Source organism: Balaenoptera acutorostrata, chromosome 2 (assembly GCF_949987535.1).
Source record: "Balaenoptera acutorostrata chromosome 2, mBalAcu1.1, whole genome shotgun sequence".
NCBI classification, from domain to species: Eukaryota; Metazoa; Chordata; class Mammalia; order Artiodactyla; family Balaenopteridae; genus Balaenoptera; species Balaenoptera acutorostrata.
Genome location: NC_080065.1, coordinates 33,265,529 through 33,293,058, shown reverse-complemented (window position 1 = coordinate 33,293,058; position 27,530 = coordinate 33,265,529). Strand labels below are relative to the sequence as shown.

General features: G+C 41.1%; 1 protein-coding gene across 1 annotated transcript in view; it reads right to left on the bottom strand.

The window, feature by feature from the left end:
- The window catches only part of SLC1A3 (solute carrier family 1 member 3), a 75,749-nt gene extending 48,506 nt beyond the window's left edge, over positions 1 to 27,243 (bottom strand). Inside the window, exons 1-3 of the mRNA XM_007192203.3 lie at positions 27,107 to 27,243; positions 25,245 to 25,516; positions 6,021 to 6,158 (exon numbers count right to left, since the gene is read on the bottom strand). Coding sequence (XP_007192265.1) covers positions 6,021 to 6,158; positions 25,245 to 25,425 — 319 coding nt within the window. The 5' untranslated portion in view covers positions 25,426 to 25,516; positions 27,107 to 27,243. The remainder of the gene's footprint in view (positions 1 to 6,020; positions 6,159 to 25,244; positions 25,517 to 27,106) is intronic.
- Between the last annotated feature and the right edge of the window lie 287 nt (positions 27,244 to 27,530).

Here is a 27,530-nt window from a genome sequence, read left to right as displayed (position 1 = left end):
GATTGGTTCCTGGTGACTCGCCCTACCCAGTCACGTGACACCTGGAGCTCTGGGTTCAATTCTGGGAAAACAGTGGGATTCGGGGGAGGGCAGCCCAGTTGGTAAGGGGCCTAGAAGGACTGGGCACATGAGAAGAATTGGGAGAGAAATTCCAGGCTGTGCTCAGATGCCCTCCTGAAACTGGCTGAAGAACTGTGCTCCATGGGGCACAATTAGCACCACTAGGTGGGCCTCACAGGCGACAAGTGCAGCTCAAGTTCGGACCACGTAAGCATGAAACTTTCGGGAGGCAGCTGGCGGCCACCTTCCGGGGTGCTGGAGAGGGGACCCCCGTTCCGGGCGCCGGGATGCACAGCATCACCTCGCTCTGCCTTCCAGCTTGGACAGCCTCAGTCTCCTGTCCCTCCTCCTGAAAGCTGAGCGGCTCTGCTCTGAAAGGGAAAGTTTCTGTGGCTGAAACCCTGTCAGGTGCCTCTTCCCTCTGACTTCCCATCTGTGAGGCTATGTTTCCCGGGGTTACTTTTGCTGGGAATGTCACGGGGCCCCCCCTCTGGCTCTTACCGCGTTTAATGGTGAGCCAGGTGTGAGGAAAGCAACAACAAGCTGCTGACTGGGGAGCCTGAAAACTGGAGACTCAGGAAGAGGGATGGCCTGATACTCAGTCCCTGCTTTGTCCTCCACTGGGCTCTTCTTCCCTGGGTCACTGTTCCCATGACACTGCCATCATGAGTCTATCTCCCAACCAGACTCTGAACTCCTTGAGGTCAGGGGCCTTGTCTTCTTCATTTGGGATCCTCAGGTCCTAGAAGAGTGGCTGGTATGTAAAAAAACTTAACAAGTGCTTAGTGAATGAAATTGTCTGTGACAGAAAGGTAGACATTTCCTGGGACACCTAGACTTAAATAGATTTGTCTACGCTTTACCAAAACCCAAATCCACTAAAAATAAATAAAAAGCATATAATTTCCCAGATTTCCTTTCTATAGGATGCAAAAAAGTCAGGTGATCTCTTTAGCCCTCAGATGGGTCTTCCCATTAGATCTTACAACCTCTCCCTCTAGATGGATGTTATTTAGCCTCCCTTCCCATGTTTGTAAACAGATGGAGATAGAAAATAAAGCGGGGCCAACGGTTGGCTTCAAATGAGCTGGGCTGAAGCTGCTTTCTCTGTGCCTTGTTTCCAGGCTGCCATGAAGTGTGTTCGAGTGTTGAGACAGACTCAGTTTGTCTAAGTTTTGATTAGCCGGGAAGGCTCCGCTTTTGGCATGTAAGCAGCACGTGGAATTTGCTGCCCTGTGGATTTCAGGGTGCCACACACTGGGGCTAAGTTTCTCAGGAAATACTGGGCAGTTGTATAACCAATGATAATATTTAGAATTATGCAGCTGTGATAGGTCATCCCATCCCTCACTGCAGGGCAAAAACCGATCCCTTCCAATGGAGAGGAAGGAATTCTCCCGTGTTGTTACTCCATTACTCATGGTTTCTTTAATTTACCTTTAATAGGAAACTGATCACTGTAAGGGTCACAGACATATGAGATGTGAGGAATGTGGAGGCTCAGTTACATGCCCCTGAACTGAAGCTCTCTTCTTCTTCTAGAATTTTCACTTATACAATGTGGACCAGGACAGCTCTCACTGCTGCTACTCTGACTGCCAATAGCTACCGTTAATTGAGCACATACTGTGTGCCAGGCATAAATCCTCAGAACAGACCCACGACATAGGTACCATTAACACCTTCGTTTTACAGAGAATGAAAAGGAGGCCCAAAGAAACTCCTCCCCACCCGAGATGGATACTTTTTGTCCCTTCTTCAATGAAATATATGTGTGGGGGAAGAAAGGAAAGAAATCTACAGTCTCTTTTCTTGTACATAAGTGCCTGGGGTATTTCACAAAGGCCTCAGCTATATCCCTGAGCCATGACAATGAATAGTTTAAAATATTAAATTTTTCTTGTGTGATTTTGGCTTTCATTTTTGCAAGGACTTCACAAACCTTTCACATGTCCAAATACTAAGAATTGTCTAGCTCATCTTTTTGCCATCTTGTGTTAAAGGAAATGACAAAATTTTAGATTATCTTTATTGTAACTGTCATTTCTCTGACACTAAGGGTCATACTTTGAGGTACGCCATTTGTTGTCTGTACTTTTATTTTCTCAGGTAAGAGAGCCTTTTGCTGAGTGTAGCTTGTTGGCTTCAACTACAGTTAAGTCCCACATTCCACTGAATTCATTGGTCTATAGATTTGGAAGATGTTGTCAAAAGGGATGCATCCCCCTTCCAGAAAACTGGAGACACGGAAGATTCCTTTCGAGGTAAGTGATTGAGAAGGAATGCACACTTAGAATGAGAAAAGAAGAAAGCACTAGTTTTCTGAAAAAATTCCAAAGTAAGGAGCAGGTGATAGTTACATCTACACAGAGCAGCCTGAAATGGAGTTTAATTATTATCTAGTGAATTTAATCAGGGTTAAGTCAGCCGAGGCAACTCATAATTCTGGCATGACATATCTAGTCCAGCTGCCTATCTTGACCAAATCAATAGAAATTGGTGCCAACCCCCTATTTTATTGTGCGGTATGTTGGCATACAAGTGTTCTTCTTGTTCAAAAAAATAGGTACTTGAGTACAAATCTAGCCATTAGGCTTTCTCCAGCTTCTCTCTGGCAGCTTCTGGAATGCTAATACACACCAAGGATGTTTGGAAGGATTGAAATTTCAAATTCAGAAAAAGGAGAACATGACTTACAGGGGGTCTAGTGCCACAATTCACCAACAGGGATGTTCCAACTATGAAAACCTAACTTAAATGTCTCAGAGTTTAAATGTGACTAAATGTACAGAAACTTCTAAAACAAAATGCCAAATGGAAGTAATGCAATAAGGGTTTCATGCATTTCAGCTTCTGTCTGTACAGACCCTGGGACTTTTGAACTTAAGAGTGCTGAGTTCTTGTGTTCCTGTCGGGTGCAGAAAAGGCCAACATGGCTAGGACACAACATGGTAATACCCAGAAGGTGGAGGAGAAGTTTTCCAACAGTTATTTGTTTAGTAGACAATAAATGTGGTGTTCAGTAGCTGATTCCATGTTGAGTTAAGCTTTGATATGGAACTGTCAACAGTGGAATGAGGCAACATATGAAACCCAGCGATAGCCTGATGGGTGCACAAATCTATCAGTGCATTTCTTATAATTAATAGCACTGACACTGAAACCTGAGTTCCAATATTGGTAGCCCAAGAGTTGGATTGAGCCTGCAGATGTGCTTTGTTTGGCTGGCTCTGTTTTTGTTCTGTTGATTATGTCAATGTTTGAAAATCTAGGTTCTTATCAATTTTTGGATTTCTGGATTCTTTTGAAAAATTGGAAGATTTGGCCCTTGTTGACACATGGCAACAATTGGCTGGAGCTGATAGTTTTCAGGTCACAATCTCCTCCTTGCCTCCCTTTGTCTACGCTATTCTGCAGCGGGTCAGTTTCCATTTATCATCACACTCATCCCTGTTACCTCTCCTGTCAAAGAGAAATATTTCTCTGTATCCATGACTCTATTAAGTAGGAAAACAAAAAGTAGCCTGAAAGGGCAGCTTCATATATATACATCACCTGCTTGGCCATTGGAGGCATCTGAGTTTGCTTTTCCATTCTAAAATAGTGGACCCTGATTTTGTTCTCTCCCAGCACATTCTCCAATAATGCTTCCCAACACACACAGGGATCCTCTGGGGGGTGTGTACTTTGCAAAAGTCCCCCCACCTCCTCATTCACACTGAGTCACACCCTGCTTTGGTTTAGAATCCCTGTACTTAAAACCGTGAAAGAAATTTTATTGACTCTGTCACTCACTCCAGTTGATCATGAATATCTAAATTACCATGTAGCTTGGAAATTATTCCTTTGAGACCAACACCTTAAAAAGATCTTTGGCAAGCTAAATTAAGCCCTTTCTCTTAACAGTCCTGGAAAAGAGCTGACGCTCTTTTAATGGTCCCTAGTGGCAGCATTCCCAACTTGCAGTTAGGTTACATTTTAAAAGTTCATTTTATACTGGTTGTTTGCAGCTTATAATTCCTTTCTCTTGAACACCAATATTATAAATGTTGATAATTTCTCCAAGGTTTACGCACAGTTTCTTTTTAACCATGCAGAGGGATTGCATCATAGTGGTTTCTTTTTTTTTTCCCAGAAAAATTACTCAACGAAAGCTCTTATTCCTTCAACAAAGTTGATGTATTAAGTATTAGAAAATACCAGGAAATTCCACTTCAAATAACTGTTAACTAGGATTGCTACTAAAGGGAGCTAATATTTTCTCTAGTTGTACCAAACGAGGGCTTTCCTCTTATAAAACCCACTGTAGCACAATTACCAGAAAGCAGAAACCTCTAAACACTGTTCTCACCCTTGAAGAGACAGTATAAAGGAACCCCAAACCCCACAGGTTGCATCCAGGAAAACTGCAGGTACTCAATTCAGACTCCAGCCAGTAGGGACGGTGGGAAGGGACTCCCTGTACCATTAAACAAAATAGTGCATGTGAGTTCTGTCCCCTAAGTGCTTCTGCAAGAACTTGTTTCCCAGGAAAATGGCAGCACACGGATAATGAGAATGTGCCCTCACATCAGCACGAATTTAGCTTCTGTGATAAGAATCGTGGCCGCTATGATTACCTCTGGTCAGCAATGGGCCAGGCCAGTTTCAAAAACAAGTGCCCCAAATCATCCTGTCTACTTGATTGTTTTATGGGCAACTCATCCTCCAATGGAAGCTTTATGCACATGCAATCACTTGTTTGAAGACCTGAACAAGTAGAAGCCAGCAGAGATCTGCAAGGTGCTGAAAAAAAAACAAACTGACATAGTTTCTGTCCAAGTAATGGCCAGCCCTCCAAGGCATACAGTAGTCAGAATCTTGCCCTAAGACTTTTGAGTTGTTCTGTGTTGTTCTTATTACACAGAGATCTTGAAAGGAGATTATAAATATCCTTGAGAACTCCCTGGGAGGGGAAAAGATGCTCAGAGCCAGCTCATAGAATGATCTGCCTAAGGGTGGGCAGTAAGCCAAGGACGGAAGAGAAAACAGGGCCAGTAATACCTGAGTTCTGGGTTTTAGCTACAAACTCAGAAACCATCCTGCTGGGGCAGTGTCTATGGACATTCCTTCTCCAAGTCAGAGATGTGCTGTGGGGAAAGAGAAGAGTGGGCAAGGAGGAACGTACAGCAACATTTTTCTACAACTTCTTGGTTCTGTTTGTATTCTCCGATCACAGGTACCAGTGACTCTTCAACCGTTTCCCATGCAGGCGTAAATCGTTATTTCGCGTTCAGAGAAAATAAGAATCCTATCCTGCAAAGCTTCCATGCCTTGAAAATCCAAGTGTCAACTGACAAAATATCTGGATGGGGAAAATCTCCCACCCCCTCCCCGTTCTCCCACCAGCGTAAAAGGCAACGGGGGTGGGGGACAATGGAGAAGGGAACGAAATCATGCGGGTTCACCAGGAAAAGATACAGTGTTGGTGGCAGCAGAGTTGCTGAGTGTGTTGTGGGCATTACCTCTTGATGAGGCTTCCAAGAAGGCTCCCGCTCAAGTCGTGGTGGCTCTGAGAACAAGCATTCTTGCATCAATAGCTAATAGGCTGTCCAACCAGATGTTATCTGGGTGGGATAAGAGGGTGAGAAAACAGACCTGTTGTACGCTGTTGTCAACTACATCGCTGTGGGCAGAGAAGGCTGGTTGTGTAGTGTTTAGCAGTGAGCCTCTTTTGTAGTGAGGCAGACCAGATTACGTGGCGGTTCAAATCCGTTTCTTCTTGTGATTGGTAAAATACGAGAGTTATAATCATTCATGCATTACTAAAGCCTCCTTTCCATCATTTTGAAGGGACTTTTATTTTCTAGAACAGAGCATGCATCCAGCAGAAACCTGAAGCGTTTGTTTTTCTAAGCGATCTTTTGCAATAAGCACACATGAAAAAAAAAAAACAAAAAAAACAAAACTGCATAGGGTACCTGTGACAAGACTGGAGATGATGAGTGGTAACACCAGCATCTGTAACATCCTCATCAGAAGTTCCCCGGGAAAGGAGAAGTATTTGACTTGCCGGTAGCTCATTTTGTATGGTCGGAGGGTAAATCCAAGGATTGTACCTGCAGGAGGAAAAAAAAAACAAAAACACAAAGAAGAAAAGTTGAGTCTTTTTTGAAACTGTAACAATCATAGAAAAATAAGCAAGCATTTGGCTGATTATCACTCCTGTCTAATGAGAGTCGATTTATTTAAGCAGCAAATATTTGTGCTGCTTTGGAGCAAGGGATATGCCTATCTTTTCAATCATAGTCTGGAAGGGTCTGGCTGAATTCAGGGCTTCAAGTAGAACTTAGAGAAAAAATGTTCCTGGTCTTAGCAAATGAAACATTTCTTTGTCTAACTTGCATGTAGGGGAACCAATTTTGACATGGCCCAGGACACAGTCATAAAGATTGGGGCATACCTAGGAAACAAATCATGTATCCACACACAAGGCAGTATAGGAAAAAAAACAAGGCTTATTATAAAGAAGTTCTTTTGTAACAACAGATGTTAGAACTGCTGGCATAACCACTTATAAAGGGTAGTGTAATTTTATTTTTTACAATTAAAAAAAACTCCTCTTGTTCACACTGTTAATCCATTTTCATCATCTCCCTGTCTGCACACCACACTTTCTGTCTACATGGTCCTGATATTGCCTTGGCAACTATATTGTACAGACTTGCTAGTTGCTGGCAAAAGAAGACTATAAAATTAGCAGAGACTTTTTCCAAAAGTTTTCCCTGAAAACTTAGGGGATAATAAGGGAAAGAGAAAGCAATTTTCCCCTTAATTTGATTCTGCTCCTGGAACTTTAAAAAATATTTAAATGATAACTCTATACGTAAATCAAATTATGCATGGTACCTTTGGAAATGTTCAGAAATTAACAAATGTACGGAATAATTTACTCCTTCTTCCCTTTCCCTAATAAACTTTCTTTGCCCCCCCAAATTTGCTTATTCCATTATTGTAAATATTTTCAAAAATTTTACTAAAACATGTGAGTTATAGAGAAGTACTGAGTAGTCTAGAGGCTAGAGGTTGGGGGGAGGAGAGAGAACACTGTGTAGACACAAGTTTTTCCAAAGGAAGCAAGCAGTCCTTTAAGGAAACTGAACCATCCTAACTTCTTATGAAATGAGACACAAAGTTCATTTCAATTGTTACTGCAACTCCAATTTCAATTCTTGGATTCCAACAACATGAAGTATCCATTCTTTGATTACATACCGTGATATCCCAATTACGAGTTGAATCTACATGACTAGAAAATCCAGCTGACCCTGTTTTCAAGACCTTCAGAAAAATATTTATTGCTTTTTCCCAATGTAACAGTAATATGTTTGGGAGAGAAAAGTTGATCTGGAAAATGTAGAAAAGAGGAAGCAAAAGCCTGCCTTTATTGGTTCTAAATAGCAAATAGCTAATACTGACTGAGAGCTCTTTCTATTTGTCAGGCATTGTTGTTAGTGCTTTACCTGTATTAGTATCAATATATTTAATCCTCACAAAACTCCCAGGACATAGGTACTAATTTACCACCAATTTACTGATGGAGAAATCTAATCATAGTGAAGTTAAAACATGCCCAATTTCAACAGCTCTTCCATATCAAAGTCAAATAGCCGTCCATTCAAGTGGCAGAGCTGGGATTTAAACCCAGGCAGTTTGGACTCAGATTTCACATTCTTGACTACTTTTCATACTTCCTGTCTCTTCAGTAGAGCAAAGACAACTACTGTTAGTTCTTCCCTGAGCTTCTTTCCAGAATGTTCTCTTACAGAGTTAAATACACAGAGATCACGCAGACTATACTTTTCCATATATAGTCACCATAAACATCACTTTTAAGCCTCATGATAGCAGATCCAGTGACTGTATCAAAATTTACTTACTACCCTTTTTGTTGTTGAACACTTGGTTGTTTCACAGGTTGTTTACTTTTATGAAAAACACCATTATGAATATATGAAGGCTGGTTTTTACCTAGGAATATTTTGTTTAGTGTAGTTCAGGGAAAGGGAACCAGTGCATTAAAGAATCTGGTTACCAGCTCGGGGGAGGAGAGAAATAGGTGAGGGAGATTAAGAGGTATAAACTTGCAGTTACAGAATAAATGAGTCATGGGTATGAAATGTACAGTGTGGGGAATATAGTCAATAATTATGTAATATCTTTGTAGAATGACAAATGGTAACTATACTTATCATGAAGATCATTTGGAAATGTATAGAAACATGGAATCACTATGTTGTACACCAGAAACTAAAATAGTGTAGGTCAATTATACCTCAAAAACAAACAAACTCATAGAGATCAGAATTGTGGTTACAAGAGGGGGTGTGTGTGGGGAAAGGAATTGGATAAGGCAGTCAAAAGGTATAAACTTCCAGTTATAAGACAAATAAGTACTAGGAATGTAATGGACAACATGACAAATTAACACTGCTGTACGTTGTATATGAAAGTTGTTGGGAATTCCCTGGTGGTCCAGTGGTTAGGACTCCGTGTTTCCACTGCAGGGGGCATGGGTTCAATCCCTGGTCGATGGACTTTCACTAAACTTTTTGTGATAATCATTTCATGATGTATGCAAGTCAAATCATTATGCTGTACATCTTTGGGTGTGTGTATGTGTGTAGTTTTTTTTTTTTTTGGCCGAGCTGCAAGACTTGAGGGATCTTTGTTCCCAGACCAGGGATTGAACCCTGGCCCTCAGCAGTGAAAGCTCAGAGTCCTAACCACTGGGCTGCCAGGGAATTCCCATGCCATACATCTTAAACTTATACAGTGCTGTATGTCAATTACACCTCAATAAAACTGGAAGAAAAAAAAAATAAAGCATATGACTACCTCAACTCATGCTATCGAATTGCTTTCCCAATGGATTGGCCCAGCAGTCTAATAACCCATTAGTGAATGAGAAGGCTTTATTTCCCATACCTCTAGGAACAGAATATTATCATAAAAACTTGTTAAAAGAAGCAGAATTTTTGAATGAGTAAATAGTCTGTATATTTGTTTTCTTTTGAATTTACTTAATATCTAATGATGTTGACCATTCCTCCTAATTGTATTTTCACCAGTCATTTACTAAATCCTGATAGTTTAAGAGTTTATGTATGTGTGTATATTTGGTATAGATTCTTTATATAATAGAGATAATTACCCTTTGCCTATGTTTAAAATAATATTTGCTATAGTTTTTTTCTAATTTGCTTGCCATATATTGTTACTTAAAATATACAGGTGTTCTACAAATAATGTCTACACATCTTTTTTATTAAGTGATTTCTTCAAGAGTTATAAACTTTAATTTCCCTCACCCTCCTAAGTTTGAGAAACGTTTAATACACTTTTCCTTTTTTGATAGTTTACTTGGTTTTAAAATCTTAAATCTTTAATCTCCCTGGAACTCAGTTTGGGGTAAGGTATTTAATTTCAATTTTCAGTGTGCATTATTCAATACAACAGTATTAACAGCACATAGGAATTATAAAAAGCTCTGGTTATATCTGGTTCTTTCCTACTTGTTCATATAAAGGTCAAGTTACTAAAATCTGTGCTTTATCTTATAATAAGTATGCAAGTAATAAAATAAATATTATAAAGTTTACTTCCAATCAAATGTATTTTCACTGGTATTGGTTATGTTTTGTGACTTTTATTTACATGCATTTAAACGTTTGTCATTCAATTATAACAAAAAATATGCACAGTAAGCCCAAGAAACTCATTTTGGTCTTCTGAAATTTGACCATACCAAGCTAGTAGGAATTTTAGATATCCTTCAAATAACAATTTAAGAACAAGCTTGGTTTTACAAGACCCTTTCTAAATACATTTTTAGAAATGTATTTACTTATGTACAACAATATTTTCAAGGGTGGGTAGGATCCTGCCTAGTCCAGAAATACCCATTTAAATTATAATTCAGAAAAAATTGGTAAAATAGCTGCTCTACTAATGATACAGGTTCTAGGGGCAAGAGACAAGCCAGTGTAGATGAAAGAAGGGACTATTCTTTCTAAACACTAGGTGCATTTGATCCCTTTTCCCAGAGTCCAGGCTTTGCCAACATTGACTCTACTCCCCTGTCTACAAGCACACCAGCTGTATGCAGCCTCTTTCTCTCCCTGAATGCTCCTCGCACCTTCCCTTCCCTTCCCCCATCAAACCCCACATTCACTTCGTGCAACCAATTTTCATCTAGATGTTAGGAGGGAAAGCAAGCCAGCTCAGTGAATGAATTCTGGGCAATACATGAATGACAAAGTCTCTTAACTCTCCAATATGCCAAAAAGATGTCTAACAGAGCAACAGAAAGACAGTCAAGGAGGCAAAATCTCAAGAGGTGGTGAAATTTTTCATCTGTCTCCTTCCAGTCAAGCTGGTCTTGCTTGGAAGTGTAGTCTTGGCATCTACCCTAGAATGTCTGTGTTTCTTTACCGTCTCCAATACGGAAACCACACTTTCTAAAAGCTCTTCTTTATAGTAGGAACTGTAGAAAGATGGCATCATTTATTTATAAGGGATAGTTTTAAGTCAAGTGCTTTGAAGAGAGGAGTTGTTTAGAGTGATGGCACATTGCAAATGCACTTTGAATCAGTTTTGTCCCTGACTGTGCTTTGGTCTACTTACTGTCTCTGGGTTTATCAAGTGAGCCATTTCTACCCTTAGGAAAGATTATGTGGGGAAGGGCAATTTTTATTGAGCTCTTACTATGTGTTAATGGTGGTGTGATCTTCATCACAACTTTATGAGATAGGTATTATCATATCTATTTTAAAGATGAACATGCTGGGGCTTCCCTGGTGGCGCAGTGGTTGAGAGTCTGCCTGCCAATGCGGGGGACGCGGGTTCGAGCCCTGGTCTGGGAGGATCCCACATGCCGCGGAGCGACTAGGCCCGTGAGCCACAATTGCTGAGCCTGCACGTCTGGAGCCTGTGCTGCGCAACAGGAGAGGCCGCGATAGTCAGAGGCCCGCGCGCCGCGATGAAGAGTGGCCCCCACTTGCCGCAACTAGAGAAAGCCCTCGCACAGAAACGAAGACCCAACACTGCCATAAATAAATAAAAAATAAATAAAATTTAAAAAAAAAAGGCTTTAAAAAAAAAAAAAAATGAACATGCTGATGCTCAGAAGTTAGTTAACTTGTTCAAGGTTACAGAGCTAGTAAGTGGTTGACCCGGGGGCTTCCAAACAAAAGCCAGCGCTCCTTCTACTAGCTTGCTTGAAGACAGTTCTCAAATGCACCTGGCCTCTGGGTCTTCAGCATCTCTAACCCCCAAAATTGTAGAAGCACTTGAGTACTAACCTTGGATCTGCTAGAGATGTCCCAGAGGCACCTTCGGAACCTTCCACAGGTCCTCTTACTTTTTGAGGATCCCACAATATGGTTATTAGTATCAAGTCACTGTTTAAAATGGTTACACCAAGTCCCTTTGCATGGAATGATTTAACTAAATGTATATAGAATTTATTAATTAAAGTAGCCTACCTTTTCCCTCCAGTGCACACATTTTCATCCTTGGAAACCATCAGTAACAAAGGTGGGAAAGACATTAAATGAAAACATGCTTCAGGTTCTCATGCTTAATGACAACAGCTAACAGTCTTCAGCACATGCAAGATGCCAAGTTCTCACAAGCACAGATGCCTTGGAGGCCAGGAATAGTACTACCCGTATCTCACAGATGGAGAACCAGTCACTGACAGAGGGTAAACTGCCAAAACCACAAACCTGTATAGGTCGGAGCCATAGTCAGCGTAGAGAGGCGTCAAGCTCTTCTCAAGGTCAGCTGAGTGGCTGAGGTGGACTTCATACCCAGCTCCAGGGCCCAGACCCTCACCCACTATGCGGTACTCACGGCCTTTCAGTAGACATGGTACTAATTTAAAGAGCTTAAGTTAGTACAAAATATTTTATCTACATTTTCATTCTATTTTGAATTAGGTTAACTAAATATAGAGCTTAAGTTGAGGAAAGATTTTGTTGATTTTACTTAATGAAGTCCACATCTAGCTTTTTTTCAGTTCATTTTTAAATGAATAAACAAAAGCCATTTTTTTCTTCAGCTTTCTGCTGGGACAGGCAGCATTAGAGGTGAAGCCAACGTGCTGAGGTCAGCCAGCTATCAGCATCAAGTCAAGAGGAGATGCCCTGCATATGCAAAGATGGCTTTTCTGGGTAAGTAATTCAGGTTTCTGATTACAGAGCCCAGCAACGAAAAGAGTCTTCCCTGAAAACAAGTTCTCACAGCCTGATACATAGACTTCTCAGAGCCCTCTCCACTCTGCCCTTCTGACCAGCTAGAGGGACAGGGGTTGGGGGAAGCCAGCTTCCCTTCAGAAAAGCAACTCACTGCCTCTGCAGAGCTGAGTTCCATTAGTGGGCACTTATTTAAGCACATTGATTGATATTCCCAGAACTAATAAAAACTTTTATGGCTACCAGATCTTTAGTGCAAGAGAACAGATCCTTTATTATTGATTACTCTGCAAAAATAACCATAAAAACCAGAAGAACTTCCTAACAGGATTTGTTACATCCGAAGCAAACTTTGCAAAGTTGGCATCTTGGTGACATTATGTAATACATAGATGTCACGAGCAATATCAAAATTGCTCATTCTCAGCCAACAATCTCATAGTATTCTTATTTTGGTATTTTAACAAGATTTCTAGAATCTAGGAAATATCTTAACAAAAATGTTTACAGTGATCAAAATTAACTGCGCTTGTTGAATGCTGCAAACAAAGATGCATTTTTTAAAAATACTTTTTCTCCCCTAATGTGGAAAGCTCAAGAAAAGAGTCCTTCAGGGGTTCACTGTTTCTCCCTGGGGAGTCTATACAACAAACACTTCTTTGGAAGATTAAATATCACTTCACTTTCTAAACTAAGACACGACGTGCACTCTGGAGCCTCAGAAAGAACACATACCTGGCTCACTTTTGAAGGCCAGACACTCACAAGTTAAAGCTAAAGACCTGTTTTAAGAATTTGGTTCATATCTAATCTGAAAAAAATTATTGAAAATATTAAGAAGCCAGAAAATATTTAAGAGTAAAAGAATGAAGCACAATCTGAAGTAAACTTTAGACCAAATCACCCACTTTAACTTTTGGTGGATGTTGGCGTTTGAAATAATAAAGTTTTACTAACGTTCCCTCCCTATCTCCAAACTCTGTCATGAACAGATCAGCAGACCAAAGCCTTCTAGAATTATTATTCACAATGCAAAATTCTCCAGAAAAAGAGACGATGCCCCCCAAAGAGCTCAGATGTCAAAAGAGAATCTAAAAGTGATAGTGGCATTGATCTTGAGAGGAAGACCTCACATTCTGAGGCCAGCTGTAAGAAAACTACCAAAGGCCCACCCAAGGTGAGCTAACTAGCTCTTCTAGCATTTACATTGCAAACCAGTCAAAGCCCATTCAAACTCCTACCGGGAAAAAGTTTGGCCTGTAGATCTTCAGCCAGAAAGGAGGCCATGCTGTCTGCTTGAATGCAAGATGGCTCAAGGATATAATAGTATCAAATATTTTTGTTGATAGCGCACCACTGGTTTTATGTGACAAAATACTATTCTTTCCCAGCTAGGGTCTTTTCATTTTTGTAGTAAAAAACCAAACACACAAACAAAAAACTAGCACTACTTTGCCTCAAGTTTACAACAATCTAATGTATGATGTAATAAAGTCACACGAGTGGCATCCATTGCCTTTGCCATGTTCTATTGGTTAAAAGCAAGGTCACAGTTTCCACCACACCAACAAGTGAGCTGCACAGGATGATAAGGGCTTTGTCTGACCTGCACAGTCTCTAGGCCTGGCCCCCAGCTGCCGTTGAACAGTTTCCCGAGCAGAGGAATCGCTTAGTTGCACCGTGAATCCGATTCCCTACTGCGCTCCGTGAGTGTAGGAGTCTACCCTTAGGGACCTCCCTTCTCTACCAAACTGTGATTTCTCTCATGATTTGGGAAACTGGTTCTTGACTGAACTATGATTTCTCATATGCTTAGGTTTCTAGATTCACAAACTAGGAGTGACAGCTCTCGATTCCTAATTCTCTCACTAGGCAGGTTTTTTTGAGTATGAAAGACAGCAGGTGTGATGCTGTAGAAAGATCATAGTCTGGGAGTCAGAGATGAGGGTTCTGGGCCTGATGCTGCCAGTAAATTACGCTAGTAGATACTTCACTTAAATGACTGAATCTTCATAGCAAACCTACAGGACTTAATATCACCATCTTATAGATGAAGAGACTGAGCCCTAGAGAAAATAAGCCATCTGTCCAGGATTACATGGCCAGTAACTGATGTTGGCAAAATGGGGTTTCAAACTTAGATCTGCCTATTTCCACAGCTAATATCTTCAAGTCACATAATCTCTTTGCCCTCCCTGCCCCCTTCTTAATCTGAATAATGGGAGAAATAGATCAGAAAGGCAGTATCTACGATCTTCTTGAACTTTAATATTCTCTGCTACATATTCTGAGCATTATCTTAGCTGCTTTATATGCATTCATCTTGTTTCTTCTAATGAATTCTAAAGTCCTTGATAATGCATACGAAAGCTTGTAGTAAGTCATAAAATGCTTTATCAATTTGGCCATTATGGTTATTATGGCAGGTACTCAATAATTATTTGAGAGATCAAATAAAAGTTTCTATTTCAGAACTTGGCTAGATTGTGGCCCAATCTGGAGAAGTTAAAAGCCTGTCTCATGCCAGCCTGATGAAGCTGCTGGACGTAAAGTTCCATTAACTCATTTTTATAAAGAAGCCAAGGGCAAAATGGAGAATTTACCTGCCCAAGAGGTCTGCTGGTCCCTGGCCTTTTGTTTCAGCCCAAACTTCCAGGCATTTCCTGATGAGAAGCTACTCTGTGTTTGAGTCAACCTTTCCACCCTCCCCCACTCCTCTGTTCCCACATCCTTCAGAGATCTGGGCCCTGGCTTGGCTCATTCTTTTGTCCTTTGGTATTTCCTGTTGCTGGAGGTGGGAAATACCTGTTCCAGCCTTGTTCCACCAGTGGTGCCCAGATAACCAGCCGTGGGTGACTGATGACCAGGCAGGGTACAGATGCAGACTCAAATCCGCACGGCGTGCAACACTGAGAGACAACTGAATCGCAAGAACCTTGGAGTTCTGAAAAGCCTGGTGCTTTTCTTAAAACTGCGCTAACATAGACTATGTGAAATGGTAATATAATTTATAAATAATCCTACAGGTCTTTAAATGTCCAATCCACTGTCATTTAAAAAAATCTATTTTAGAAATAGTAACTGAAATCACCAGAATCTGTTGCCTTCCTTTCTGGTTAATATATATAGTTGTGAGTAGAAACTGGAAATGAAATATATTTAAAAATTTCCAAGCTCTCCCTGTGCCTTTGCTTGTGTGTCATATGCTTGCCAGCCCACACAAACTTCAAAGTCCACTCATCTCTACCTGTGGCAGCAGCCCCATTGGGGCAAACTCTTTTAAATCTCACAATTTGAAAGAGTAAATGACTACAACCTCTATGGGGTATAAATTAGCTACACAAAATCACAAATGGGTATACCCTTAGTCTCAGCAATTTCACTTTTAGGGATGTATCCCACAGATATACTTTACCAGGGTGAAATCACTTTTATCCAAGATTATTCATTATACCATTTGAAAAATGATATCAAGGGGCTGGAAACAACCTAAGTGTCCCATCAATTGGGAATTGCTTAAATAAAGTGTGGTTCACCCATACAATGCAGCCTTGAGAGAATAAGGAGGTTCTTTATGTGCTAGTAAGGAATGACATCCAAGGAATATTGTAAAGTGAAAAAAGCAAAGTATGAAGTGAGCTATATATACTATGGTACAATTTGCAAAAGGCAAAAAAAAAAAAAAATTAAATAAATATGAATTTATTTTCATGCTTATAAAATAACTCTAAAGTCACAGAAGAAACTGATAACAAAGCAAATTGGACCCCTGGGGGATCTGGGTGAGTGTGACACTTTCATTTCATTTTACTTTTGTTCTTTTTGATTTGGGGCAATGTAGATTTATTTATTTCATAAGTAAAATAACAAAATAAATACACACACAAAAATGGCCCACAATTTTAAAAAAATCTGACTGAATTCTATTTTACATCTTTTCTGCTAAATGCCTGAATCTTTCTAAAAACTCACTCTGGGTCTGGGTTGGTTGGTCCTCCATCTGCTTTAATTTGCTTTAACAATGAGTTTCCTTAATTTGGGTCATGGAGAGGGGGGACACTAGTGTGCTCAGATTTATAGTTGAGTGGATCACTTTCTGATCAAAAGGCTTTTTTTCTGGAGACAAGGAAGTGAATCTGAAAAAACTTTGAACTCAGTCGTTACAGGCTCATGTGCTGCTTCACCCAATTAGCCAGCGTTACAAGTATACCAGAGCTGAAAACTCACATTGTAAACCACTCAGCAAAGGTATGCTCTTTCCTCATCTGTCATGTTGTGTAAAGCATCCCGATGCCAGAACTTACAAAGCCCTGGCAAGTTTATTGAGTCGCAGCTTTATGTATAGGACTACTTCATTTGCCTTAAAAAAGCAAATCTAAGACAAAAGTAAATAAATAGAAAAAAAAAAAAGAAAACAACTTGGGTCATAGGCAGTCTCTTCAAAGACTCATAATTTCCTTCCTGATGCCTTTACCTTCACATTCATCAACACGCTGAAGACAGCAGCAAGCACATGGATCCCTGGGGTTTTGCCTTCCTTGCTTTAAAAATGGAATTTCCAGTGATGCAATGTGTCTAAAAGAAGAGGCCATCTTTTCAGGGTGAGAAGGGCAGTAATTGTCCATCTCTACTCTCATTAGGGACAAATGAGCTTCATCTTACAAGATTTTGAATAGAAAGTCTCTCACTAATAGCCCACTGTTTTCTCTCTGGAAAGCAAGAGCAGTTTGTGGCCTGGAATCATTGCTGGAGAACTGGAGAAATCTCTCTGGGGACAAGAAGAAAGAAGTTGTCCTCTCAGGAGACAGGGACTCGGTCTTGAAATTCAAAACTTAAGTGTACCTTTCAACTCGCTGCTCCTAAATTTACCTTCAACTCTTTGATAAGATACACAGAGGAAAAAAAGGAGTGCCTTTCCCCGACATTGACTTAATTCAGCCAGGGTATATCTTCCTTTATCTAGCCTTGGGGGTTTTATTCTTCTCTTTCTGGTTTCAAAACCACTTGAGTGCATTTTTTTTTTTTTTTTTTTTTTATAATCATCTTTGCTCTCAACTTGCCCCTTCCATTCTTTTAATCCAACCAGTTAAAATCCTCCAACAGCTTCCAGGGCAGTTAGTTTTTTTTTTTTTCTTGTTTTTTTTTTTTAAATAAATTTATTTATTTATTTATTTGTGGATGTGTTGGGTCTTAGTTTCTGTGCGAGGGCTTTCTCTAGTTGCGGCGAGCGGGGGCCACTCTTCATCGCGGTGCACGGGCCTCTCACTGTCGCGGCCTCTCTTGTTGCGGAGCACAAGCTCCAGACGCGCAGGCTCAGTAGTTGTGGCTCACGGGCCTAGCCGCTCCGTGGCATGTGGGATCTTCCCGGACCGGGGCACGAACCCGTGTCCCCTGCATTGGCAGGTGGATTTCTAACCACTGCGCCACCAGGGAAGCCCCTTTTTTTTTTTTTGGCTGCGTTGGGTCTTCGTTGCTGTGCGCCGGCTTTTCTCTAGTTGCGGCGAGCAGGGGCTACACTTTGTTGCAGTGCGCGGGCTTCTCATTGTGGTGGCTTCTCTTGTTGCAGAGCATGGGCTCTAGGCGCGTGGGCTTCAGTAGTTGTGGCACATGGACTCAGTGGTTGTGGCTCGCCGGCTCTAGAGCGCAGGCTCAGTAGTCGTGGCTCACGGGCTTAGTTGCTCCGCGGCATGTGGGATCTTCCCGGACCAGGGCTCGAACCCGTGTCCCCTGCATTGGCAGGCAGATTCTCAACCACTGCACCACCAGGGAAGCCCTTGAGTGCATTTTTGGTTGGGTCTAGTGCTGGGAATATTCTTGGTCTAGGGAATAAGCTCTGGGCCATTTTGATAGCACTGAAGCTTGACATAAAACTCATACTTTTTATCCTCGGTGAGCACAATGGCTAAACTGTGTGGCCCGAAGTGCTCCGTGTGTTTCCACATCTCACAGCAATGATATAGCTCACCTAGCTTCAGACCAAATACGTGGTGAATGATGGCACCCCAGCAGTCCATAAATATCAAGAACTCTTAACACCTGGAATGTACAGCTTGGAAAAGACGGTGCCTAAATTCCAGTTGCCTCTTCCAAATAGCGTAGGCTCTTCACAACCTTGTTTACTCTATAGCAAAAACAAAGGCCTGCAATTTTCATCCCCTGATTTATAAGAGGTGGGCAGAAGATGGAAGGGCAGGAGTGGCCCTACAGAGGTGTGCCTCAGTTGTGTCCTCAAACATTGCTTAGGAAACATTGGTCACCACACCCAGAGTCAAGAACTTGACAGTCAAGAATTCAAAGCAAGAGAAGGCAGCTGCTTCATAGATTTGAGAGACTGGCTAGAATGAGCTGGGAGATCATGAGTTCAGGAAAAAGGTCCTTACAATGGTACAGCATCATGGGCTGAAAAGAAAACCCTCATGTATCTTATTCCGTATTTTCGGCTTTAGAGGAAGACAAATTAGACTTCAAATGATAGAATTTTGGAGTTGGAGGCAGACATTAGTCCAAATGTATTTTGTTGATGAGGAAATATGAGGTCCAGAGATTTGTCTTAAATCATAAAGGGAGCTGACGGCAGAGCTGTGTCTGTAAGCAGGACCTTTAGACGCTCAGCGCTTTCTCAGCTGTGTTCCAGACATTCACAGATACTAATCAGAAGGGGGGATGAACTGGCCATGGACTTACATTGCTATAGAGGGCAATGGGAAAGCACTCTGTAAACTGTAACACAGCAACAATGGAAGGTATTATTATTGCAGATAATTGTCCTGAACACACATACTTATTTGATTACCTACTTGAAAAAGAAACAAATTTGAAATTGCCTGCTCAGTTTTCTCATTTTCTCAGCAACTTCCCATTTTCCTGAGACATCACTCCCTCCCTTGAGCAGTCTGTGTTGTGATAACAGCTGCCTGGGGATTACTTTCTGCTTGGCTCAAGAGGCCAGGTAGGTAAGGGACAGATAATGACGGTGTCACTTACACTGAGGCTTTCATCTCTGCCTCTCAAAGCCCTTTACAACTATTAAGTCTCTTCCTATGACTCTCTTGGCTCCCTCCTCTAGCCAAGGAAACAGAAGACACTTCCAGACCTAAACCAGGTGACCATCTTCTCCCCTTCCCTCACCCGGTCCTCCCTCATCCTTGGCTCTCAGTCCTCTGGCCGAGCAGCATCATGAAACCCGCGTGTATCTTCACTTGACGCCCTAGCACAGATGGAAGCCAAAGACGAAGGGTTGACAGTTTCTTCGGACACTTTGCCTGCCAAGCGTTTAAGGAAATTATTTAAGGTTACATGGTCATAAGTGGCAGAACTGGGATAGAATCTTGGCAGAGAGGTGTTATAATTATTCCATTTTACACATGAAGAAACAGAGGCTCAGTTCCAGAAATGGGACATAAACCTAAGCATCTGACTCCAGAATCCGTGGCTCTGATCTACTCCCCTATTCCGTCCTGGACTCTATCCCCAGGACAGGAGGCAGCTCTCTGGAATGCTTTTGGAGAAGGTGGGAGGGAGGGCTGGGATCTAATGCAAGTCAGCTATTTGCTATGGCTGTCCCCAACAATTTTTCTGTAGTTCTGCTCCCTGGGGAAGACAATGAAGCAGAGGAAAAAAAAAAAAAAAAAAAGACTCTAGTCCTTACACCCTATCCCTATGTCACTTCTCCAGAGCAGGGCATTATGAATCCACTGCTTCTTAGCTCGCCCTCCAGCCCAGCCCTCTGCCCGGGGAGTCTCTGTGAGTGACAGTCACTAGCTGGGCTCTGGTAACACCAGGGGAGGGCCTGCCTCAGGAGCCATCCTCCCCCGAGCTTCTGGAAGCTCCTTCTCTTCTTCTCTTTTCCAGGAAGTGTTGAAGAAACTGGAAATCTGAACCCAGAAATCTGTTCACCATTCTTTGGATTCTTGTTGTTCAACCTGGGTGGAGATGCCGTTCTCTTAGTAAGCTGAAAGGTGTCAGCATGGGGGCCACTAACTCAAGCAGTTGGCTAGTTTGGTCCAGGCAGCAGCTGATAGTTCACTACATTGATGAACCTGCTTGGCTGAACTAACTGACTCGGCTGGATATTGTATTACATGTCCAAGGCTCAGAATACCACGACAGCATTTCTGGGAGATTATTGCTTCTAGTTATAAAGACGGGCCCTAGAGTTAATACTGCTCTCCGAATAGACTCACTTACAGAGTAGCTTATGCAGCAGGATAACCCGATTCATTGATCGTTATTCGTTTACCTTCAAAGACAGAACCTGTCTTCGTTCAGTCTGGAGATGGTAAGGCTACCTTCCAAATCTTTATTTATGGTGAGCCTCTTGCACTGTATCTCCATTGCAGTGGCAGCCCACATCTCAAACTCAACATGTCCGAAACTGAAATTATTACTTCCCCCGTCTTCCTGTGTTCCACCATGACTGACGGTACCAACGCCACTCGGTCACCCAAGCCAGAAATCAGACCATCGACCTGCAATTCACCTTCTCTGTCAACTCACATGCAATCAGCCACCAGGACTCAGGAGTGACCCTTGTTCTGAATTCTCAATTCAATCTCTCCTTTCCACCCCTCCTGTTGATGTGTCAGTGCACATCCTTAGCTAATTGGGGTAATAAAACAAGAATGAACATTTCCTGAGAGGAGGGACCAAGCATCCAGAACACTGTGGTGGGTAAGAGCATGAACTTGGAGCCAGAATGGTGGATTTGAATCCCGGTCAAAATGCATCAACTGTGGGATAAGTATCTGAGCTTCGGTCTCCTCATCTATAAAATGAGAATAAAAATACCTCCCTCCCTGGCTTGTTGTGAGGATTAAATAAAGCTAACCTACTAACAACACTTACAACACTGCTTGGCACCACATAAGTGTCCACAATATATAGTATACATGTAACGATAGATGAGGAAACCTGAGACTTCAGAACGGGTAAACACCTTCTTTAGGATCACACGGTGATTAAGTACGGCCGGCATATGAATCCAGATCTATCCGTCATCAAAAGCCACCCTTTAAAAATGTTACCACATGGCACGTCTATGGTTCCACATGTGGTTGGTTGTTAATAACAAAGTAGAACGTCTACAGTACCAACACAGAAAGACACCATATACGATATAGAACTGTATATACAATATGATCTCATTTCAAAAAATGTTACGAATTTCTCTATTACTACCTCTGAACCCCATATATTCCTTTGTCATCTCATTTTTCATCCATCTCTCCTACTAAACGACCTGAGGGCAGAGATGCCACATTGTGTAGCATAGAGCCAGATACACAACATCCAATATTTGTTAAATTGCTGAATCGCGTTGAATCTTTAAAAAAAAAAAAAAGTATTTATTTAGCAGATAATAGATGAGTGACATTCTGTGACTTGAACATGACAAAGGATTTTTCTTTCTTTCAGGGAGATGTCTGAGGTCCCTCTGACACAACTGACCACAGTATGAAGTAGAAAGTGTTTCCCAGAGGAAGAAAGTCAGTGACCACTCTCCTCAGTGTGTTTTTTGTCAGACAGCTGTCTGCAATAGCCCTGGAAGACACTTCATCTAATGCTTTAATGATGAACTATCTTAAAGGGACTTAGCACTTGCCACTGCCTTCTCTCAAGTTGCTAGTCTGCTCCCATTACATGGGCTTTGCAGCCTGGCACTTTCAGACTTTGACATGGCTTAGAAATGACATTAGAAATGTCATTGCATAGAAATGACATCCCATTGCACATGTGGTTCTATGCCTGTGTTTGTAGAGGAACTGGTAGTGCAATATCTACAATTCCTTACTTTTTTTGAATATATGGATTCACACGTCTCTACTTCTCCTCTGTATTTCTAGTTTCTATTTCCACACACTAAATGCACATTTATTTTATTTCAAAAAGATGAAAGAAAACAGACTGAACAAAAAATTCACCCCACTATGTAGATTTTCCCAGTCTTTTTTAGTAAAAGTGATCAAAACCTAAGAATTTGAAAACTAAGTAATTGGGACTTCCTTGGCGGTCCAGTGGTTAAGACTTCACCTTTCAGTGCAGGGGACATGGGTTTGATCCCTGGTCGGGGAACTAAGATCCCACATGCCGCAGGGCAACTAAGCCTGCGTGCTCTAGAGTCCACGCGCCACAACTAGAAAGAAGCCTGTGCACCACAATGAAGATCATGCATGCCACAACTAAGACCCAGTGCAGCCTAAATAAATAGATAAATAAATAAATAAATAATTTTAAAAATAAATAAATAAAAATGAAATTAAAAAAAGAAAACTAAGTAATAGCTATAGTTCTTTCTTGTCATTTCATCTTTGGAGAAAATAACTATTTTCTTCTTCCTTCCTAGCGTCTTTCCAGTTTTTCCTTGTGCTGCAGCAAATAAATTTGAGAGCTGATGTCCCAGACATGTCCTTTTCCTATTATTTCTTTTAGGGTTGATGTAGACATGGTACCCGGTGGCAAGCTAAATGAGCCTTTGTTTTCACTGGGCCCTCAGTGCAAGAGGCACCAAGGGATAGCTGAAGGCTTCTTCCTTCTCTCCTAAATCTGTTTGCTACTAAATTGCGATTCCAGTCTTTGGTGTAGACTCAGTGGTCTGACTGTCAATGAGATCTCTTTATTGTTTCTTTGTTAGTGCCTTCTTCTTGTTACTTCTACCTCCTCAGTTTCCATTAGTAAAGCCAACCCTGAGGGCATCCTGCCAAGTTATCTACCCCAGCGCAGCCAACTCATCACAGTTCTTACAAATCTTAGGAAAAGTCCTCATTGGGCTAGGAAATGATCCCAGAACTCAGAGAGAAAATGGACTCTTAAATCCTGGCACTATCTTCCTTCTATCAGAGATGTTATTTCTTTGTAATCACTTAAGAACTTCCTTCTCCATTGATCTGCTTTCCATGTTCAGGTTTTATCACTTTCCATTTCTGTGTTCTTCACCTGAAACATTTCTGTCCTAGAAATGGAACTCTTGTGTTTAGAACACCATTTTGAATCAGTGTTTCTGCATCTTTTCCAAACATACTCCAGTATCACTGAGTTCTATTTTTATACGTATAGGGTTGCAAAATAAATGGGCATTTGTTAAATGAATGAGAGGAATGCAGCTTAATCATTTGTAGGAGAATTATACGTTTTCTGCTGAGTTTAACTGAGTAAATCATAGAGCAAAATGACAAAGCTATGTGAATGCATGTAGCATTGCTTGGTAATTGGCCTCTACCAAGACATGGCAGCATTTTTCTTCCTGGCAACTCTCACAAGATGTCAGCTAGTCAGGAGAGCACTGAGGCGGGATGGCAGAGTGGTTAAGAGAATGGCCTCTGGCACTAGACAGCCTGAGTTTGACTTTCACCTCTAGCATTCACTAGCTGCGTGACTTTGGGCAAGTTGCTTGATCTTTCCGTGCTCAGTCTCCTCAGCTACGAAATGAGGATCAGAGTAATCATACCTACCCACTGCCTTCATAAGCTTTTTTAAGGATTAAGTGAGCTAATATAAGCAAAACACCTAGAAAGTAGCTGGAATAGTGCTGTATAATCGCTCACAATTATTATTACACAGCCATAACTTGGTTTGACAACGACTGTAATTCAAAGAAAAAAACCGAGTTGAGAATACTGTATTTTACATCAACCTCCAAGACAATGATACAGCACTGAAATACTTCTTCCGGGAAGGTATTCAAACCTGGAGACCTAAAGAAAGCCATTACTTCTCTGAGTCAATCAGGAAACTTTCTTTTTGAACATCTCTGGAATTAATTGAACAGTCATTAATCACCAACAATTACTAAAAGGAGCCAAAGATGTTGAAATGGAATATATCTAAAGCCTTGTGACAAACTACTCTTCTGCTATATTCCTATTTGTCTGCAATCTAAGAATCCTATTTTTGGAGATAGTTATAATTATATTTACATGCTACAGAATTTTCTTAGTTTCTATTGTCATTATCTCTTATATTTGATGGTGATCTTGGCAAACTCCAAGGTAGAGATTAAAGCCTTTTTTTTGGTGGCAGATTAGTAGAAATTTAAGTTATAGCATTTTTTACAGCATGACATTGGCTTATCTGTTTACCAGCCTAAGGATTTCTATATTGGTTCAAAAATTCCAAGTAAGTAGATTTTTCAGCTATATTTTAAAGGAAGATTAATGCTACCTACAAGTAGCAGATATAATTGCTAATTATAATGAACTATAATTTCAGATACCAATAAATCAAACAAAACAATAATGTTTTATTTGTACAGATTGCTGTCAACAATGCTAAATTAGTAAGAGACTGAAAAGTTTCAAAAAAGGTTTAGCTATTTATGGCAGACGCTTAGAGGCAATGAATGAGGGATCTGTGTTTACATTTCCCCTAATTTGCCTTTCCCAGTCACTGGACGAGACAGTGTACAAACAGAAAAGATTCGGCCACTATGTCTGTGTTGATACTCAGCTGTAAGTCAGCACCAGTTAGAATATAATCACTATTAGGGATCTGTGTCTCGTTCTGGGTGTACCAATAGTGTACATTAGTTTTAAGTGAAAGTGACATTGCATAATGATCACATTTTGGCCAAATCTAGAGTACTTGCTTGTTTCTATTGTTACTTAACTGCTCAGGTCTTAAGATTAAATTATCCTCTTTTATCCTTACATGAGATGGAGAAACATTTGATTTATTTCCCTTCTCCACACAATCAATTGATTTGCATAATGCCTAATGAGATTCTTTCAGATTCCCACGTGTTTAACACATGTTGTTCCAAATGTGCCAACAGACTGTCATTTAAAGGAAAAAAAGAATCTTCAAATTCAGAGGAAAGTCTAGACTATCCTTCTGAATACCTACAATCAGTTCATCTGATAATATTCCCAGGCAGTCAGATGCCCCTGAGAAACAAGATCCAGTTGTTTTTTTTTTTGTTTTTTGGGTTTTTTTGCTTGTTATCAAATGACTTACCCACAATGACTGCGGTGACAGTGAGCAGCACAAAAGCATTCCGAAACAGGTAACTTTTAACATCTTCCTTTGTGATGTTCTGCACTTTCTTCTTGGCCAAGAGTGTGCGTTTACGGACCCCTTGCTGGAATCTCTCCATCCTGCCTCCCATCCTGGCCTCTTCTCCATTGCTTTTAGTCATGTTTTACTTCTGCAGAGCTTCTCTTCTCTGAACTTCAATGTCACGGAATCAGCCCCAGAAAGCCAGTCCTCTTTGGTGTTCAAGAACACAACTAGACGAGAGAGAAAGAGACAAGAATTACAGCCTCCAGGGGTGAGAAATCAGGGCTGCCCGACACCAGGGGAAGCTGTTGGCAAACTGCATAATCTCAGTAGGAATCAAGGGCTGGAGAGTGGCAATGCCAGATCTCAAGGCTAGAATGTGCATATTTTACTGGACCACGTGTGAGACATGTGCATAAATCCAGAATATATGAGCAGGTACTTGTGTTACATTTTTGAACATTTGTCCTTCCCTCTCCAGTGAAGCTATAAAAGGGCTCATCAGAGCTGCGTGTGACTGAGCACCCTTACCCCCACCCGATCCCCCAGAACCTAGCCAAGTACTTTGCACAATGTTCGCCCTCAATAAATGTCCAATTGAATTAAACGCACAGGAAACGCTCAGTAATTATACTTAATGGCTCATGTTGTATACATGGCAAAGGCATAACCAGGTCAATGAAATGAATTAAGATACTGAGATTTCACAGTCAGAGGTTGCTGTTATATATAATAAAGTAACTATTTTCTGCATTAAGAAAAAAACCATGATAATATCAACTAGTAAATATGCTTATGAAAAGAACACAAGTACCCACAGGCCCTGGGAAATACATTTGACTCTTTCACGTGGTAACTTTTTTTTTTTTCATAAAATAAGCTAAGTGCGCTGGGCACATTTATAAATTATCTGAAATCATAATTCATCTTCATTTTGGTCCCAAGTAGAAGTACAAAGTAGCATTTGTCTTTGTGGCAAACATGCTGGAGTCTTCTGAGGAAACTATCACCCACTTCGCAGTATTTTAAAATTTAGGATCTCTAGAATAGGTGAGATGAATTCAATTTTCATTCCAAACGTTACAGCGTGTGGTTTCTAGTTTCTTTAAAGTGCTCCTAGGTTATTCAAATATATCTAAGTAAATTTCTCCTTGGTGGAAATCAGCTGTTTTGAAAGATCTAGGGATTCCTTCTGCTGTTTTACAAGATTTCTAATCCTTAACCTTTCCCATGATAAATCCAAGTAAAAAATCGAGTCGTGCCTGTGGACGTGTGTATCTGGCAACGCGAAAAGCCAGTGTGTGCGTCCGTGGAGGAGGTAACTAGAAAGCAAGAAGCTTTTGGCAAATCCAAGTGCGGAAAAAAAGACTAGTCTTAACAGTTTTGACTTTTAAATAAAATTGCAGGCTGGGGTCAGTGATAATAAGACGTACAGCTCGTTCAAGACTTCACAGCAGATTAAAAGTTTAGGGAGAAGTAAAGAAGAGGAGACGCGAGAGACCAAATTTTTTCCCCTCCTACTAATCTCTGATTCCCTTTCCCAGTCACTTTAAAACAGACCAGCTCAGCCTTGATTCTTTTCTAGAGCTCCAACCACAATCTGCCCCCAATCCACCCTGAATGACTCAACTCCAGATTAAGAGAGGACACGGCGTAAATAGACACCACACGCTCAATGCATTAAATTACTAACATGGACTTTATCTACCAAAATGGCTAGCTTTTACTCTCGCTACTCCTCTGCTCGGGAAACAAAATACACTGGCAGAGAAATGGAACGAGAAATGTAGCCCAGCAGGAATACCGGACGTCAGACTTACCTTTTCTGATTTTGTAACGGGTGGAAGATACCCCAGGCAATGACAGGGTGAATTCCCAGCAGGTACAGCGGAGCAACAGAACGCAGCGAGCAAGGCGTGCATGTGCTCTGAAACTGCAAATTACTATCGGGGCAACTTAAGAAAAGGGGCGGAGTCTGTGCCCGGGAAAGGGGGAGTGGGGAAAAATGAAAACACCACAGGGAAGGAGGGGAGAAACCCGAGGTTTCTGGAATATTGATTAATCTTGGCGCACCAGAAGCATGCTTGCTGGCTTTGTTTTGCTCCTTAGACCACTTTTCCAGCTTTGTCAGTTCACTTTCATTAGAAATGCAAAACCGGGACCAGGAAGAATTGAAGAATAAAGCGCACACAACACTAAGAAAGCTTGAAGTCTTGATTAGAACGTTTCAAAGAAGACTTTTCT